Source organism: Stegodyphus dumicola, chromosome 4 (genome assembly GCF_044657685.1).
Source record: "Stegodyphus dumicola isolate Sdum_Otavi_A_Nest chromosome 4, ASM4465768v1".
NCBI lineage: Eukaryota > Metazoa > Arthropoda > Arachnida > Araneae > Eresidae > Stegodyphus > Stegodyphus dumicola.
Window position 1 is genome coordinate 64,625,170 of NC_140771.1, and position 19,786 is coordinate 64,644,955.

At 33.3% G+C, this 19,786-nt stretch overlaps 1 protein-coding gene across 1 annotated transcript in view; it reads right to left on the reverse strand.

Moving 5' to 3' along the window:
* Positions 1-19,786, reverse strand: part of LOC118192483 (adhesion molecule nephrin-like) — a 908,686-nt gene that overhangs the window by 236,954 nt on the left and 651,946 nt on the right. The window contains exon 5 of the mRNA XM_085815030.1: positions 17,068-17,268. Within this exon, the coding sequence (XP_085671156.1) occupies positions 17,068-17,268 (201 nt within the window). The remainder of the gene's footprint in view (positions 1-17,067; positions 17,269-19,786) is intronic.

Consider the following 19,786-nt stretch of genomic DNA (forward strand, 5'->3'; position numbering starts at 1 on the left):
TAACAGGATTCAAGAACACCTTTGGCATTTAAGACTGTTTGAAATGTTTTACAGATGGATGCATACAAGTTTTGAATGTTGGTAATAGATATTGCATACCATTTAGTTATCAGAAACTATTACTATTCTGTGAGAGGTGCTGTTAAGATAAAACTAGAATCTCACTCTATTTTCCAGTACAGATGGCAATGGCGAAATGATATTTAAGTCTGGTGATTATACAGACCAAAGAATTTGTGTAACTTTATCATCACGTTCTTTAAACTATTACTGAACAGTTAGACGTTGGTGAATGGGGGAGTTATCATCCAGAAAAATTCAATTACTCGTAAGAAATAGTGTCTGCGCCATCAAATGGACATCGCCGTTTAAATAAGTTACTTAATCAATGATATTCGTTCTTTTGTATCAGGCAGTAATTAGATCTGCTGCAAACCGTTATATAGATACCCAAAGCATAATTGAACTAGCACTATGTTTTACTATAGGAAGCACACAGTTTGTATGAGGTTCTGCTGGTGTGTTCTGTTTATTTATGAATTTTAGGCTCTTCTGCTGGACTTTTGTTTATTTATGAACTTTGAACTGGACTGCTGTTGTTTATTTATGAATTTTGGACTTAGGACTGAGAGATCGGAGCTCAGTACAGTCATACCTGTAATAAATACTCTTACATAACAAAACCAGATATTCTAATATATTAGCAAAATCAAATCTGATATGTTTCCTTGCTTGCATAAAGTTGCGAAACATTTCAGTGCAATAATCTCCAAAGTATCAACTCTATTTTACTTACGGAATCCTATATTGTAATGAGTATACTCAGCAGTTTGTGGTATGTAACTTTGCATAATTTTATTTTATTATCCTGCTATGTTTAAATGTAATAACTACAATGTATAGCATTGTTACTTAGGAGAAAAGCATGCAGCCAATTCCAATTTTTCATTTAAAAATTTACCGCTCCACCGATCGCTTTGGAGTAGACATTCGCCCGCGGTTTAGTTTCCTCCAACATTCGTCCCCACCGAGCCTTTTGAATTCATGGGGGTGTCAAACACTAGCTGGTTAGTATACTGGAACAATACCTGTTTGATTAGGTAGTAAAGTCACTGGTGCTCATGCATTTTTACCTGCTTACCTGCAGGTGTTCTCCGCTCATAAACACGCCCTCAGATAGGAAAGAGTGTGGAAGTTGACTTACCTGAATATAAGTACGTATCACCGTTGATCAGCATTTTACTTTTTATGTTTTTGAATTCAGTGTAGCCTCTATTTTGAATTTTTTTGTGAAACAATTGGTTTCGCTGTGCTGTAAATATTCTGATTATGTTCATCACTTTGTACTATATATGTCAAACTGGTTTCGGTAGATGCATACTGAGCTAAGCGATTACATTTTTCGCAGTGTTTCTTTTTTGAGCTAACAATCTTCTTTAACGTTGTTCGGACTCTTTCAGTAAGTTCCATTTTGCTTTCGCTATTGTACCTTGCAGATGATATTGCCGAGAATATTGCATTTTGGTATTATGACTTTAAACACACTTCCTCTGGATGTGCTTAATAATTTCAGAAACGAAGTTAAAAATGCACCAACGACTGAGACACCAACTTTACCGACGTTCTTGAAGTTCAGTAAAGACATTCATTTTCATTCGCTATAAACTAGGATTTTCAAATTAAAACATAGTGCTTGCATTATTCTGAGCGACATTATACTGTGTTTCGATCAATTCAAAACAAAAGTTGGCTATAAAGTTACATTACATTTAATTCCCTATTAACCTGGTAATGCTGGGATGATATATACTGATAATCCCAAAGCACGCTTAATCCGTGGATAGCTAAAAACATGCCTTACATGTGCACTGTAACCGCACAGCTTTATAGGAATAAGATTCTTGAAGCTTATGTGAATCTGTCGGAGAGGGTTTCATTACTAAGGACGATACCCCAACGCCACATTCACATTTCAAATGATCAGCCATTTTTTGAGAAAGAGGTTATTCGTTGTATAGTGTGGTCAAGGGAGTCACTGGATCTAAATTCTATGCATCATGTTTGGAAATGTCTAAGAAGAGCATTTGCATGACGTCAGCTCCCTGCTAGGGCACTTCGGATATTAAAAATGCTCGCTTTTAGATAAATGGGGTTTGTTTCCACAACCTACGATCACTACTGTCATTTATAATACGAAAATCACTTGTGACGCATATAAAACCGTGTAGGGTATACTTGTCATTAGTCGTAAGATGCTGAAATAATAAAAATGTCATGTTTTAACCAATTTTAGTTGCATTTAGATATCGCAAAACATTTACCCTCTATTTATTTTACTACTTGACACTGACTGTATTATAGCTCTGGATATTTGTGTACAAAATCTCACATCAGAAAGCTAATTATTTTTCGAAAAATCGTATGCTTTGTGTTTATAATTTTAATTTTGGACACCAGTATATATTATTACAAATTGTATGTAATGTAATATGAATGGCCTCAAGAAAAGCGAAAATTCGTTGGAAAAATAAGATTATAGGGGCGAGTCTCTTTAACAGTGGCGTAAATGGCTATTTCGCTAAATTGGCGAGATATCGCCGAACTGGCAGTGGTTTGGGTGGCTAATTCTTGTCGCCAAATTTGGAGAGGAATTGAAAGAAGTCTGCAAACTTGGCGACCATTTCGCGATATTTTCATTTGGTTCCTGTATACCTTTTACTGGTACTGTAGTAACCGTATCCGGCTCGTACATGTGAATTAATGGTATATGTCTTTCAGTAATTTCGAGAAATGGAAGGTACTAGAGATTTCCCGGCGGTCGGGTGATAATTATGTAAGACCGGAAAGAGCAACAGTTCTCAGGTTTTAATTCAGAGCTGACTCAATGCGAACTTCGTCTTTTAGATGCGCTTTGCCCTGCTTTGTGTTTAATGTTCTTAGTAGTTTGACGCATAACTACTTACTGTGCTATGTGATACTGAGAAGAGCTGTAAAATATTTTTGGGGAAATTTACAGAACTGTAAAGTTTTTCTTTTGGTAAAATAAATTTTATCAAGCTATCATCAGTTCTGTGTGCATTCAATCCATTACGAACTCGTGCGCACGTAGCGGTATTGTAAATTCAGATAAAATCCACCAAAATCAGTTTCACCGTTCTATCCGATGCTGTAAATAATATAATTCTGATATCATTTGTTCTGATTTCATCAAACAAAGATATGGGCAAAACATTTACAAGTTAATTTTAATATTAAATTAAAAAATTAAATTTCGAAAATTCCATTTCGAGTTGTATAACTTCATCATCCTCACAAAAGTATGCATCAAATTTCGTAGCTCTTAGCCTATCTGTCTCTTTGATATGCGACGAACTTACCTACACACACATCTTTCATTTTGTAACAACAGAAATGAAAACAAAATCTTAACAAAAAAGGTAAGAGGATGTTATTCAAACTATAAGAGAAGAAAAGAGGAATACAATATTTTAAGATGCTGGTAAAAATATTTTACGAGATTTTAACTACTTTTAAGAAATAGAAAAATATCACTGAATATATTTAGAGTATGCAGATAATGTTACAAGAAAAAAATAATCGTAGAATCACAAATAAAACGAAAATAATAGCCACTGTAGGAATGTTAGTAATAACATTACTACTAGCAAAGAAATTCTATTGGAACTGCATCGACTGAAACCAAATATTTACGCAAAATATTGTAATAAAGCTTCTTTATTCAGCGAAACGATTTGAATTGAATTACACTTATACGAATATTTAGTATAGACTAGTAGTATAGGAATATTTAGTATAGACTTTAGTACTAGAATGAATAACTGAATTACACTTTTTGTAGTAGTAGTATTATATTACGCAAAATTAAACAATACAAGTAAAGGTATTTTACTTAATGGCTAATTGATTGAAAAAAATATTTATATCTTTTGTAAAAGCGGCGTTGTGTTATATGTAAATAAGAACGACAAGATAATTAACTTTTTTAACTATTATGCAATTAGAAAAAGTATTTAAATAAAAGTATTCATTTTATAGAAACATTTTATTGAATTATTTCCTTTTAATAGGTAAAGTAGTAATTACTACAGAAAGGACTCTCTGAACTTATGTGCTATTTGTTTTTAAAAATAATACAATTGAGTATTAAAAGGCCTTTAGGAAAAGCAGGGTTTTCGCAGCATTTAGTATTATAAAAATTTTATTCTTTTTAAGGGTAATGTAGGATTTAAAATATAGATTTTGATGCTATTGTTTTTACCAATTTATGTAACTTAAATTACTGTTTTAAGATGAAAAAAATTACAATTATTTTTATCTTATAATCTTCGTTGTTACAATCTAAATATAGTAATCTCATTAAAAGTTTTAAACTGTAATAGAAAGAGATTATGAAAAGGAACTGTTCTCTAAAGCAACGCTGTAATAATAATTATGCAGCTTTGAGGATTATATATTGCCCAGACTGCCTCATATACAAGGAAGTCTTCAGTATTTGAGGATTTTTTAAAATATATTAAATATTTTCTTAATGTTTTAAGGGAAAATGAGTAAAAACGAAAGACAATCGGGTATTAGAAAAAAATGGCTTTGCAATCTACGAATTCGCTGTGTGGAAGCTCACCTACACGAAGAATGGTTAAATGGACTAAATACCATATTTATCTGAGAAAAAGGCTGCAAGGATTGGACACCGAAAATTATACATTTGGCGAATACTGTTTGTTCTCCAGTTTTAAAGCTAGGATATGAGGAAACTTAAATGATTTCGAATTTCACCATCTGCAGCAGAATATGAAGCTTTTAGTGATATTTAAGTTCTGGGGAAGTGTTCCATGGAACTATACTTCAGAAGCATATGATGAGTATTGTCTCGAGTAAAGCATAAGAGATGGTGACAATTTCGTTCGTATTGTCATGGAAGATTCTGTAAATATCTATTATTATTGACGGTTATATAATTGGACATGTCCTAGAAATAGTCTTATTACATACAATTGCCGAAGTCTTTGATTTCGAATGAAGTAATATGATCAGGACGGCAATACACCAGTTCACACTTTAGTTCTTTCTCCTGCCAACAGGCCAGCCGATCCACGAGGGTAGTTGGCAGATCGGTAGTTGGCAGCCCCGCTGGCGGAACTATGCTTCAAAATTTCTTGAACTGCAGGGAAGAGCATGACGAGTGCTGGACTACTGTATGGTCCAGTATGGATGCAGTGTGGGTGAGGAGAATATATACAGTTTTCCACATATTACTGAGTTACAGATGGATTGTTAAAACTGCAATAATCGTAATGGCATTCTAGACGATTGATTTATAAGTTCTATAGATGTATGTAATACAAGTGCAAAGCATATATTATTTACATGCATATGCATTGCACAATCAGTTAAAGAAACAAAGTTAAAGCTATTAATAATAAAGTGTAAAATAAACACAGTTAATGTTACAAGAAATAAATAATAAATTGAGCAAAGCATGGACATAATTGTTTAAAATAAAGTTATAAAATATGACATTTCTAATTTAAAGAGATAAAAAAATGAAATAAAAAATAAAACTTAAAAAAAATATATCAACTTAACAAAATACACATAACGCAAGTACAGAACATTTGTTTAGCGGTCTGCTGGCCATATTGTTGGCAGCTGAAAGTTACTTCATCCTGCTTTATATATTTTGTTCGATATTGATGCAATCACTCTCAAGAGCGTAGCAGTTTACCGTAATACCTTCAGCCCACCCCGCATGGGCACTGGTTGTTTTTACGTCATCTAAAGCAACGCAAATAAGTCATTAAGAACCTACGACCTGTTAAAAGCTGAAGTGAGGCGAGCTATTTCTTAGAAGCTGATTTTTTGGGGGGAGAACCTCTAGGTCTTTTCCCAGTACTCTCTGCTTTCCATACATATTACTAACGTTTCAGTAATTCTCTTCCGAGCTATGCTTTAAAGCAGACTTCTTGTCTATTGCATCTGCGATTTCGTTATTCAGTATTCCGGTGTGGGGTAGGTACGCATTGGATTTTGGGTTTACTGTTGTTTGGTATACTAGTTAAGAGTTTTTGTATGGCCTTGACGATTGGATTTTTACAGTTTGTGCTTTAGACTGTCTGATGGCCACAGGTAGATGGAGTCTATAAATATGTTGAGATATTCTTTAGCTAATGCACAGAAAAGGTAGCTTTTAATAATTGAGCTTTTTTCGTAAATCATTATGATCTGGCTTTCACGTAGTATGACCGGTTCGTACTACTGGCGGTTGATGGAGGACAGGGAACACAGTCTAACATCGGTTAACCGGTTTTGCCCACGTCCGCTATTATCGAGTAAGAGCACCAGGTAGGGAAGCAAGAGTCCACAGTAGGCGAGCAAACACACTGTATATCTACAATTATATTTTCATTGTTCATCTGGCAGCACGCAGCTATAACTCTATAGGTTACATAATTACACTGAATGGTATTAAACTCATACATATAATAATATACAAAAGAATATAGTAACATACAACAGGATACAGTATATAAATAAGCAATAAAATGCAATAGAATTATAAATAGAACACAGCATCGCCAATAAACTGCTTTAAATGATAAACAGAGGTAATGCGAGCTCTTTTATCTTGAATAGGAATTTTCTACATGTGTCCCATACTAATTTAGTACTTTACGCATAATCAAGAATCGAATTTGCTAATTCACTCATACATCTGCGTATTAACTATAAATACGTATACCGGCAAGTTTACCGGCGTTAAGGAAGTATTAAAGTAGAATAAAAGTTTCTTGCCGCATTAAGGGACAATCTAAACGGTGAATGCTAGAAACACAATTAGAATGTAGAAATATATTTATTATTAGCGGTAAGAAAGGAAAAATGTCGCTCGATGATACAAACATTATCCACTCTCCAAAGTGGAATATAAAACAGTTATGCAACGAAGAAAATTTCTGTAGGATCTAATCTATTTTTTAAGGAGAAGGGATTTGAGCTACAAAAAATCTATGATTCCATATATAAAGTGTCCATTAGTACAATAATCACTTAGAAAATATTATTATGCCAAAAAATAAATTACGTAATAAATTTAATAAATTGGTATGCCCTGAGTTTTTTTGTTACACAGAACAATAAAGTTCTTCTCCTTGCTAGGAAAGCACATTTATTATCGTGCAGATATTATATCTTTAAGTTATATTTCATAACTAAATAACTGCTGAATGCTTGCAGATTATCATTTGGAAACTTTATGCAGCCCTTCTCTTATTTGGCAATTTGTGGAATAGTGCTACAGTGTACCTTGCACGCCACATACGCAACGGTCAGTGTTTGAAATCTAAAGTTAATAGAAACATGTCGAGAAGGGTCCATGACCGCTGATGAATTGTAAAATGGAGATTTTTTGGGGGTGTACTTGCTTTTGGTATATGATAATGTGTGCACATTCCATGTTGTCAGGTGTTTAAATAAAAAGGTTTATTTAAAATTTTTCTAAGCTCTGTAGCTACTTTCAGACATAGCGATAATTCGCTTCACGTCTGCTAGGATTTTAGACTGATTAACTTCTACCAGTTAAAGGAAATTCTTATAAGTTATTAAATTCGAATTTATTTTAAATTGAGTTTTAATTTTATTGAACAGTTAAATTCAGTTTTATGCGTGGCTGGCTAGATTAAATAATAATTTTACTTAAGAAAAGAAGATAAATATTCAGATAGAGAGACAATGAGTTTAAAAAATTTGAAAGGCGAAATTCCCTTTTCTCAAAAGTCTTAGACTGGAAACGTAAAACAATCCTTAGATTTGGTGATTCCTGCTTTGACACGTTTAATATCTTTATAGTGGCAGCTGAGCCAAAATATGCTGTATATAAGAATATTGTTACGAATTTTGTGCCTAGATAGATAATTTTAGTAGAATTATAATAAAATTGTTGTATTTTCCGTGTAATGTAGCGCGAGTCCAATTTTAAGAGAAAGCTATACCAGAAAAGTAAGAATTCGACAAGTGCATATAACATTAAGTAAATGGGTATTTCGGTCATTTGGAGAGAAATCCCCAAACGTCGCCCGGGTCGTGTATCACCGGAATAAGTAATGAAACTGAATAAATGTAACTAACAGCTATGGTAACTGTAACCGCAACTGTACCCTTGTATTGCTTTCCAGTAACTGCGAGAAGCAGAAAGTATTAGAAATATCTCGCGGACGGTTGAAAACTATTTAAGGCCGAACATCTGATCTCAGCTGCTTAGTTATAGCTGTTGTGTGTTTAGTTCCTTTTGAAGTAAGTTATATAAGTTAGCGTTTTCTTTATAATCACTTCGCATCGCGTTGTGTTTAACATTCTTAGTAGTTTGATGTGTGATGACTAATTCTACTGTGTGGTACTCTGAACACTTTACGAGTGTTTCTGCGGAAAACTGTAGAGTTCTGAAATATTTCTTTTGATAAAAATAAAGTTTATTTACTTATTATCGAATCTGTGCATTCAATCTGTTCCGAACTCGTACGCACGCAGCAATATTATTTTCAAATACCCGCAACTCCTATTACGACTATGAAAACAGATTACATATAAATAATTTCCGCTGATTTCTCACTACGAATTCTGCTGAGGTTGGCAATTAGTACATAAAAGAATTTCAACACAAGGTAAATTACCAACATAGAAACTTGCACTAGATGGGAATATGATGAATGTTTACTTGCGACTAGGCAGTCCTTTTGCTAGAGCTGTGTAGGTCGTTGTTACTACGGTCACATTGACAATCACTAAAACCATCTAATATAAAATACATATTTTGTATTTCGTTTTTAGTTCTTGATTAAATAAACGATCATTACGTGCAGTGCGTACAAAATTTCCCGTAATTTCATGTTATACATATACAACTAAAATATTCTGAGGAACATGACGTTTTGGATCTATTAATGAAGAACAGCATTATTTTAATAAATTTGCATAATTAATTACTTAAGTCTCTGGTTTATTAAACTTTCATTAATTATGATGGTATTTTGATCACTGAAGAAAGTAAAGAAACAAAATATTTTAAATAAAAAGGTAATATTCACCAAATGACAAAAATTACATGACCAGATAAAAGCGATCATATCATTCAAGGTGTTAAAAAAAGACTAATTTCAGTTCTTAAAGAATTATCTGAGCTAGGTGTGAAAAGATCAATTATTTTAAGTTACATGACGAAGGATTTAAGTGTAAACGCATAACACTTGAACGTCATGACCGATTTGCTGAACCTAGACATAAACTTGCGCTTTCTGAAACACATTTATCTGCTCTAAAAACATTTCAGATTGCCATATCAACATGAAATCATTTTAGATGAGACAAAGCAGCTGCCTTGTAATCGATTGATACATTGATGATTGATTGATGATATAATCAATGCTCTTTGACTGATTACAGAATCAGTGGGGAAATTGAATCTTTCCTAAAGGAGATTGCTTCTGTCTCGGTCACATTTAATACAATGGGGTGATAGACATAACGAATTTGAAGAAAGAAACTTGGATGCCCAAAGCAAAACGCACATACTGACCTCTTGGAATTCAGGCATTGTATTATGAATGTGAAAACATGTTAAGCACATTATTAACTTTTTTGCCACCACATGGATATATGCTGATGTTTTCACCCCAAGGGGATATAATGATGTTTCTACCACACGGGGATATAATGATTTTTGGCGCACTTCGCTAACTATATGAATTTTAACAGCTGCAGAAAATGAAACGCAAATTATTTGATAGAACCGCATAAGCACTACACATTGGTCTGATAGAAAGTCTCCATATCCATGAGCAGCTTTACAAGATCGATTAGAGATGTTTCATCGCTAAAATAAAGAAAATAAATTCCGTGTCATGGCGTGTCAGTAATTATATTTAAAATTTTTAACGGCACGTTGTTGGATTTGTCCTCTTCCATTTTACGAAAATTCTTATAGACAGAAACTCACCAAAATATGTCTTTCCGTTATGCCCAACCCTTGTGATTGCTCATCAGAAATTGAAGCTCGATTTATACATTACTAATGCTCCTCTGTTTATTTTTATATGCACTAATAATTTTTAACAAATAATTTCACCGCATGGAACTATTGGACAGTATATTTGACATTTTAAAACTTTCATCTGCGATTTAAGTCTGTGAAAAACCCAAATCATTCTGCTTCAAAGAACTCTAATAACTAAATCCTCACATTTTTTTGATTACAGTTTTTACACGAGTTCCTTTGTGACTTATTCTCAATTCTTCTTTAGGCAGTTCATGAATCTATTTTTATTTCGTGACACTGATCGATTGTTGCCACAGGCGGCTCAAATATTTTATCTCCCAAAGGAAATTTTCCTGACAATCCGTTCTATAAATGATGCCTCAATATATTCTTAACGCTGTTAAAGTAGGTGGCTTGGAAATGTTGGTGAATTTCAAAAGGACAGATTTCTTTGGCCTTCTCAAATTTAAACATAGTATTTTACGCAAAAGACATTGATGATAACTCACAATATGCTTATATTTTTGTACACAGTAGCGAAAAAGCCCATTTGACATTTCTAGGTGGCCCCTAACAGATTTATTTCTTGTCATGGTGCTTTTGAAAGAATACAAAATAAGTTAAGAAATTTATCGCTTTTGTAGTGTTGTCTAATTGATAAAATCAAGTCTAGTTTCGTATTCTAAATATGTTTATAGTTGGACAAAGTGCTAACATTAATTCTGTCTTGGCAACTAGACTAATTTTCAGTGTGCTTAAAAATTATCACAATAACATTGTGGGGTTCCACCTCTTTATCTAACAGCTAAATGTGTAGGAACCTCCTGAACAGTTAAGCGAATAATCGCTTTAGTTCAGGAAAAGAGACAAACTCAAGAAGCGTTAATTACCCTTTATTTCTCAAAATAAAAATTTAAACAGATGGTCCCTTTCTCAGGGCATTCAGCAAGCCTTCACTTGGGCTTGAACTCAATAAGAAATAAGACTTAACTAATGCTCAACTAAATAGATATAGCCGAAGCTATCAAAATTCTAAGTATTTTTCTTTTTAATTGAAAAATTGTAAATTCCTTGTGCACCACAAAGTATTACATAAGACTTACAGATGTAGGTAAGAAAAACAAACAGATACAACAACAGAACACAACATAAAATAAACTGAGATAAATTTACTGAAGATTGCGTAAGAGATAAATTTACAGAAGAAAGAGAAAGCCCCTTTATCTTGGACAAATACGTGAAGAGGGGGGAGGAAATGTAAAATTCACAGATTTTAACCTACAAATAAGTTCTTTTCGTCTTTCGGTGAGCTTTTAACACTAGAACAACAAATGTTCGACGACATTTTAATTCTAAGTAGTTGGCCTCTAAATATCGAATAAGCTACCGAAGCTGTCAAGGGCCTGTAATACGGCCGAGCGTAGTATAACTTAGAGAGAGACGTAGCCAAAAAGCGAACGCGCGCTAGTCAGAACTTCTGAGACTCTCTCTCGAAGTTAGTGGAACTTCGACTTAAATACCACTCTTACTCATCTATATTAAACGCTATTCTAAAACACATTCTAATAGGAAAATATAAGCTGAAATTAGGAAGGACAGGAAAACAGCTTTAACTGAAATTAGCTGTTAGAAACTTTAGATAAACCTTACAATATATACTAGAAAAACCTTGCAGAATAATATCACGCAGAAACTGAAATTATCTAAATTGCTCTAAAGAGCCAATTCTAATTTAAAATAGGCTTATTTTACCCTCTCCGATATATCCATTCATATAATAAAGGCGCATGAACTTAGCATATAATAAAAGCGATAATAAACGTTAAATTTACTCTCTTTCTGCTTGACTTAAAATATTAAAAATTGCAATTTATTTATATCCGGGTGGGAGATTACTCCCTCCTAGCCACTATTTTCTATACACACAAGCTTACAAGAAATCCATTGGCAATTCAAATTTCAAGTGGAATGCTATTGTGTCCTTTAAAAAATTCGCCGAAGAACAGCACACAAATTGACCTTTGCTTAAGAATATAAAATAAAAAATTTTTCTGAATCAAAAGATATTATTAACTAAATTAACACATTCTGGAAATTAAAAGTTTTACTCTGGATCTCAAGAAAAGTTTACTCTTAGACTACAATTTTTACATGAAGTTCCTTCGGATCGAGGCATGATCCATCACCGTTGTCGTATATGAAATGTCTTATTCGCTGTTATTGTATACATAGGATGGTCACAAAAAAACTTCCTCGACATATGAACACCTATAGGTGTATCCGTTCAGCCAATCAGAAAGAAATTTCTGATATTGTTATTTGAAGGTATGCGTTCAAGATTGTGATGATTTAAGACAAAGCTCTCACTGTTTCGGTTAGGAGGAAACATTTTCGACATTTCCGAATGGAAACATTTACTTTTTCCCTGCTAAAATTAACAGCGCATTGAAAAACCATAAATGGCGTTGGGACGATATGCGTATGACGAAACGTGCCGGCGTAAATCATTTGAAAAGAAAAACATTTTAAAAGACCAATGACAAATAAGAGAAGAAAGAGAAAAAATTTAAATTTTCAAGTTTTCAACGTGTCCACTTTCGCAGACGATAACATGATATTGTTGAGAACATTTACGATGAACGTAACATCGCAGGAGGAATCTGTATAACTTGTAGTCTGCCATGCGGCAAATAACGTTTTATGTCATCTTTCAGTTCTGAAAAATTTAACAAATTTTATGCGTATAGCTTAGATTCCAAGTAAACACAGAATCAAAAATCCATCACAGCGAAGTCGAGAGATGGCGGTGGCCGCGAAACTTCAAAGTTGCGGAAGATGATTCTATCTTGAAACGTTATACAGACTGAAAACTTGTAATTCCAATAAAAGTTCTTTCCGTCTGATATCTTAGGTTGTCATTGATCCCTTAAAATGCTCTCCTTTGCAAATGTTTTATGTGGCAATTTTCGTCATACGTGTATCGTTCCAACGCTATTAATGGCTTTTCAATTATCGCAGGAAAACATTGAATGTAGCCATTTGAAAACTTTGAAGTGCTTTCACTGTAAACTTAATCGTGAGAGTTTTATTATTTTAAAGCATCACAGTCTCGAGCGCATAACTTCAAATAACAATATCTGAAATTTCATTTCGACTGGTTGAGCGGATCGGCTGCTAGAGTTTCATTTATCGGAGAAGTTATTTTATCACCGGCATGTATCCTACAGTCAAAGCTATATAGAATGCCTAAGCAATATATAGAATACCGAAAATTGTATATCAAAGTATGAAACGATAGATGTTTCACACATTTCCCAGGCATTCTGTGCAGTGTCGAAAGAAAAATATGAAAACTGTAAAAGGCTGTTTTCAATGTCAGGTGCATTTAACGATGTTCTAATGTCACGTGGCACAGCACATGACTTTCAGCCCTCGCTTCAAATAAAAAATTCTAAGTTCCCATTTTCAGTCTTTGACCGGAAGTAGCTAGACGCGGCTCCTTGAGTTTTTCAGCAAAGAAAATATACAGCAAATATACAGAATACCTGACCTTTTGAAATTGGAAATTTCAAGCTTAGGTATTCTTTAGAATGCCGGTTTTTTTTCTTGTATTGCTGGTAACATAATATAAAATTTAAAGATCACTTTTATACATTATAGCAAAATTACAATAATGCTAATTCATTTTTATCCTGACTGCGATTAACGAAATGATACTTTTTACCTAAATTTGATTATATCCTGGACTGAGTATTTACAAATAAAAAAATATAATGGAGAAAAATCAAGCAGCTCTTTGAAGAAGAGGTCTTCCATATCAGTCTCTCTAGAAGTTCACATAATCTTTGATCATTAATAGCTTCTTTGAAATATCAAAATCAATCAAATATTAAATTTCAGTTATCTTGGAATATTATGTTAATAAAATTTTAAAAACCTTAAAGCAATTATTTATCACACATGATTTCGTATTAATCATTATTTAAGAAGCATTTGCAATTATTGCTTAAAAGAAGTATATATTTATGATACAGTTTTGTAGAAAGGAAATATAGAATCCTTACAGAAATTCTAAATACATAATTTCTGGAATTTATAAGAAAGACTTTTAAATGGATGATCAAATTAAACCCTCCTATTTATAGGAATATCGTTTTGATTTATGAATGTTTGAAATATTTTTAAAACGCACGTGAAGATTTATAAGCTTTCTTATACATGCAAAAATAAATAAATAAATAAATAAAAATAAAAATCTTCCTTTTGCAAGAATTTTAAGTAGAAAAGATAAAAATGTGATTATTTCCCAGTATGCTAACTATAACAGGTTTAATTACATTAATTACCTGTGTTATATGGAAAAAATATCTGAAAATTTTTACAGCACCTACAATTTATCCTGGTCACGGCACCATTGTTATATAGTAAAAAATTTGTGTTTTTATAACTATTTTAAACTTTAAACTGAAACTAATTCATATATCATTTCGACATTCTTATAAACATTCGTATAGTAAAACTCTCAATCAATCACTCAATCAATCACTCAATCAATCAATCGTATAGCGGTAGTACAATTTAACGTTTAAGGTTTGCGTTGTGAGTAACCTATGTAAAAGGAAATATCAATAACTCCAAATTCAATTAAATTCCATGTTTCTTAAAAGCCTCCCGGCTCAAACAAATGGAGGGACATGACAGACCACAGAAACTACTCTAAATTAAACAAATGAAACATAAAATACATATCAAACACATTTATTAATTTCTATAATATTCAAACATATGATAACTAGGTAAACTGATTAGTCCCCTACAAATTAACCTTAAGAGGTAAATTAACATATGTATCATTTTAAATCTTATACTTATGTTAGGTGTACTAATTTTTTTTAACATTACATAACTCACAATTTGGGCGGTTGTACCACACGTATATGAATATAGTATCATTACTCGGTTACAATTTAAATACAAAAGACAGAAACAAAAAATTCACTCACAGGGTGAAGTTCATACATTAAACTCCTATGCCATCATCGACTGATTAATATGGAGTGCTGATAGTTCAACAGATCGTCTTACTCATTTCGTTGACCATTCGAAGAGATCGAGAATGCCATCATCGACGGATTAATACGGAGTTTTAGATAGTTCAACAGATCGTCCTACTCATTTCGTTGACCATTCGAAGAGATCGAGAATGCCATCATCGACGGATTAATACGGAGTTTTAGATAGTTCAACAGCTAGTCCAACTGCTTTTAAATCAGGAACGCTAACGCTACAACAAAATCTGTATTAAGGTAACCTCGAGAATGTCAAATTAAAGTTCTTGGGAAAATATAACGAAGCAGCAACAAAGCTATATTTTGCATAAGCACTTAGTCTCAACTCGAGCAAAATTCTCATCAGCTGAAAGCCGACAGAAATTCAAGACCGCCGCCCGCTGGTACACGGCATTCGCGAGAGCAAGACCCGCAAGGGGGTCAAGCCCCCGCTACTCGTTTTCTTCTTACTCTTAGCTTGAAAGAATCAGGAAACAGAATGATCTCTAGCCTGGTGCAAGCACCCAGGAAAACTTGGTTTCTTCGCCTCTGTGAGTTCATAGGCTTTCAAAAAAAATCATAAAATTAAACCTTACCAATCCCGGAATTTTATGTTATCTAAATTGAGAAAATGACACACCCATGACGAATCAAACACCAGAAAATCTGACAATGCAATCCGAAAAACATCTGCACACATAACGTGAGAAAAAGAAATAGACCCCCCAACTAACAAGCGAAACTAGCTTTTACGAGCATTCAATTATCTAACTTAGTACATCTCCCACTGTCTTGAAGTAAGCAAAACTGGAAGCTTTACAAAGCGACAGGAAGAACGATTTCCGTTTCACACGCATTAGCTAAAAGGCGACAATACTGCCTCCATTGTTGGTAAAAGGCCATAAAGCAGATGGCTCCCGCAACCATTTCCCGCCTTAGTTACAATTCCTACTCAAGAATAAAAAGTTAAATAACACCTTAAGAGCTTAAGAATACTTTTTCCAGATTAAAATACACATGAATACAAATAAAAATATTAGAATAATAACTTGAAACACATAATTAATAATTGAAATTCGCGACATAACACCTGCAAAGCCCTTTACATTTACTTACATTTCGTTCTTCGTAAATGTAAGGAAATTGTTACAAACTGCACCGGTTTACTAAGCTTACTAGCTCATTCGTAAATAAGATAATTCAAATTAATATAATAATGTAAAAGAATTAGCGGTTTTCACAGAGAAGTATTTTATTAAAGAAAAGAACTTCAAAGTTTTAATAAGGAAAAAAGTGTCTACTGATAATGAAATATAATTTATTGTCTTTTATAAGTTCAAACATGTTGAGGAACTGTAAAGTCTATGGCTAGTTTGAGGTGTGAACATTCAACAGATCTTGCTAAAACTCCACATTTTACTCCACAACTCGCAGCCATCCTGGATTGTTGTTTTACACAGGCGAATAATTTCTTAGAACTGTCAAAATCACTGCCGAATGTTGAAGAACTAGGAAACGCAGAACGTATTTTTCTGAGTTTAACACCATTTTGAGTGTAAACAAGCATCTGAGCACTGAGGATAAACGACGAATCCAGAGCACAAGCCAGAGTATTTTTGGCAGTTATTCGAATTTTAGACCTTCACCCTTTCAATCAGTGACTGTGTTTGTACAGATATTTGCGAAATGTGATATTAACTTCGAAACTAATTGATTCCTCTTGAATAACCTGCATATTTCAAGTTTTAATTCGATTTTCTTACATGTGTTAAATGGATACAAAATAAGGTAATGAAATATGCGTGCCACTTCAAAGGCTTTCAGTCAAATGCTTTTCCTTCAATTATTTCTTATTCAATATTACAAAGCTAGTATATAATAAATAAAAGAATTTCAATTGAACAGAAAGCCCCCATATATGAAATCTGTTTGCAACTAATTTTAAGGGAAAACCCGAATCTTTATACTTACAATAGAGGTCTAAGACGATGGTCTTGATTATGGGAGAGGTAAGCTTAGTATTTTGAGCCTTGCAGTGAAAAGTTGCAAATAAGTCAGACCTGCTGAGATTGGACAACCTTATCTCGTTCACGACATTGTTGGATACCTTCTTGAAAGTATTGTCCCATAATTTGTTGTCTCTCCACCACGTGACGTTGGGAGAAGGGAACCCTATAAAATAAATAATAACAGAAAATAAGAATAACAGACTGACAGAATGTTATATATCTATGGCAATTACACGCATCATATCCATATTTTTACTTGCTTTATGTGAAAAGAATAACAGATACACTCCGCACAGGGAAAACACAATTATGACTGTTCTATGTCTACCGTTCTACTGGGCGATTGACGAAATTTAACTTGCGCGTTTCAGTTCTCGAAAGCATGCGTTAGGATAGATATTAGATTTGTATATAACGTTTTTCATACTTAGGTATTTTGATACAAAATCGGATTTTTCTGAAATGATTTAGTATGATAGATTAGGTAAGCATGACACGCGTGACAACAAATTTCAATCAAACTCTAATACATTTTTTTTCGGGGGATCAAACTTGTGTGAGCTCTAGTTATCAAGATGGAATTCAGTTCCTATGCGATTAATGAGTTCTGGGAGATTTTGAAAGATGGATTCGTTGAAATTCTCCACTTGCCTATAGCACACATTCGATCTGATTTGGTTTATTGGTAGGAGCTTAGAAACAAGATCACACACATGTTTTATCTCTGACAAAAGTTATGCATATCATACTCAATTAATCTTATCGTCTCAGACTTTTATTTGTTTCGCTTTCTTCAAAATGTTTCCGTGGCATAACATTTAATTCAGGTGAGGCCGTAAATAAGCACCTTGTTCAGCGTTTCGCCGTTAAAGCTAGGTTCGTTTTTGAATAAGGAGTTACGAAGCTCATTAAAAGAAAGTAAAAGGTTATCAAGCAAAACGGGCAGTATACTATTGGGGGGACTGATTATTGTCCTTTATATAAATAAAGAATCTTTGACGAACATAGAAAAAGTACGTATATCTCATGATCTCATTTCGCAGATAAGCAGATATTATCCCTTAGCTTCCGCCACATCAGTTCAGTTTAGAAGTTTATGCAAATGTCAACCACATCTGAGTAGGGTCAAATATTGTTGTTTTGTTAGTGTAAGTCATACTGCTCCTGAATTACAGGCGATTAGGTGACTTTTAGCCGAAGTGCTTGTAGCTTAATTTAGGTTATCTCTGATTCATTACCGAAAGTGACTTTGATAGACTAGCTCGAGTAAATGCAAAGTAATATTCAATACAGTTCTGCCATCTCTTAAGCTATACTAACAGGTTCATCTGAGTTAAACTCCATCCCTATCGTCTTGTTCGCGTCAAAACATTTGCTGAGATCAGTAAGTTATCTAAATTTAATGACATGTTATCTATGTTGGAAGTTAATCTTAACAGGAAGCTACTGGAAGTTTCACCTCATCGCCTCTGCATTTTATTGAGAATGCTTTTCGATTGTGTTTGTGAATGGCTAAATAAATGGTTGTGTTGTGTAAGAGATTTTTCAAATTTAGAGATAGTGCAGTTCATAAGGTATTCAGCCTTGAGCTTAGAATCTTGTAATTAGTGTGCTTTCTATTAATCAGAGCAAGTAGCATCATATTATAAATATAATTCTATCTACTTAGTTTGTGTTACTTTTCTATCTCTACACCTAAAAGATAAATGAAATTTTCTTTTATTTCAGTTTTGCCTGTGGTTAGCTGTTGGGCTGAATACTCAGTTTCAATTGTATTTCACACCATAGAAGTTATACAGTTAACAAAATTTACGGTGTATACATTGATGAAAGCCAAACATTTATAATTTGCTAAAGCCAGCGTTTTGTTGCGAATTTTATTGCAAACAAAACTTAACAGCAGAGTAAATAATTCAAAAGTATATGTGATACTAAACTAAACTACTTTCCTCTCATTCTTGAAGACACAGGGTAATCCTTGCTACAGTTTTCAAAGATTGATTCTGGTGATTAAGGAGGGTCAGTAGGATTCCGAAATGTCGCTTAAGAGAATATTCTCTGCCCAATTATTAACATGTCTTATCACGTAAAAAACGTTGAAAGTGCATATGATTATGAAACTGGATTCTAACTTTGTCTGTGCTACCTATGCTGCTGTAAGAAAATGTTTGGAGTTGTAAAGTTTTAGAGAGTTTCATTAGAGTATTCACAGCAAAAAAAAATAATTTTTCTGGGTACTATGAAAAACAATAGAACGAAGTTTAACCGTAAGTGATATTGGTACAATCGAATAAATTCACTTACTTCATCCAGGATGAAAAAATGGTTACATTTTGGGAATTTGACTTAAAAAGCCAATATGCCAATTATAGAATGAGCTGCTGAAACGGTAAAAAAAAAGAATGCTTAAGTAATTAAGCATCAATCATGTTGACAACATCAGTCATTTTAGGAGCTGGTTCATATGATAAATTAAGCAAATCTGAAGAGTCTGATATTCTTGGCTATTAATCTAACATACATAAAAAAACTCTACAATAAATCAAGTGTTATTTATAAGAATAGATAGTCGATTTAAAAAATAATAATTTCTTTCTTGTCTATTGAAAAATCGGTTTCTGCTTAAAATTTTTTTATGTAAAGATGGCGACGAAATGTTGACGAAACAGCAACGATTACCA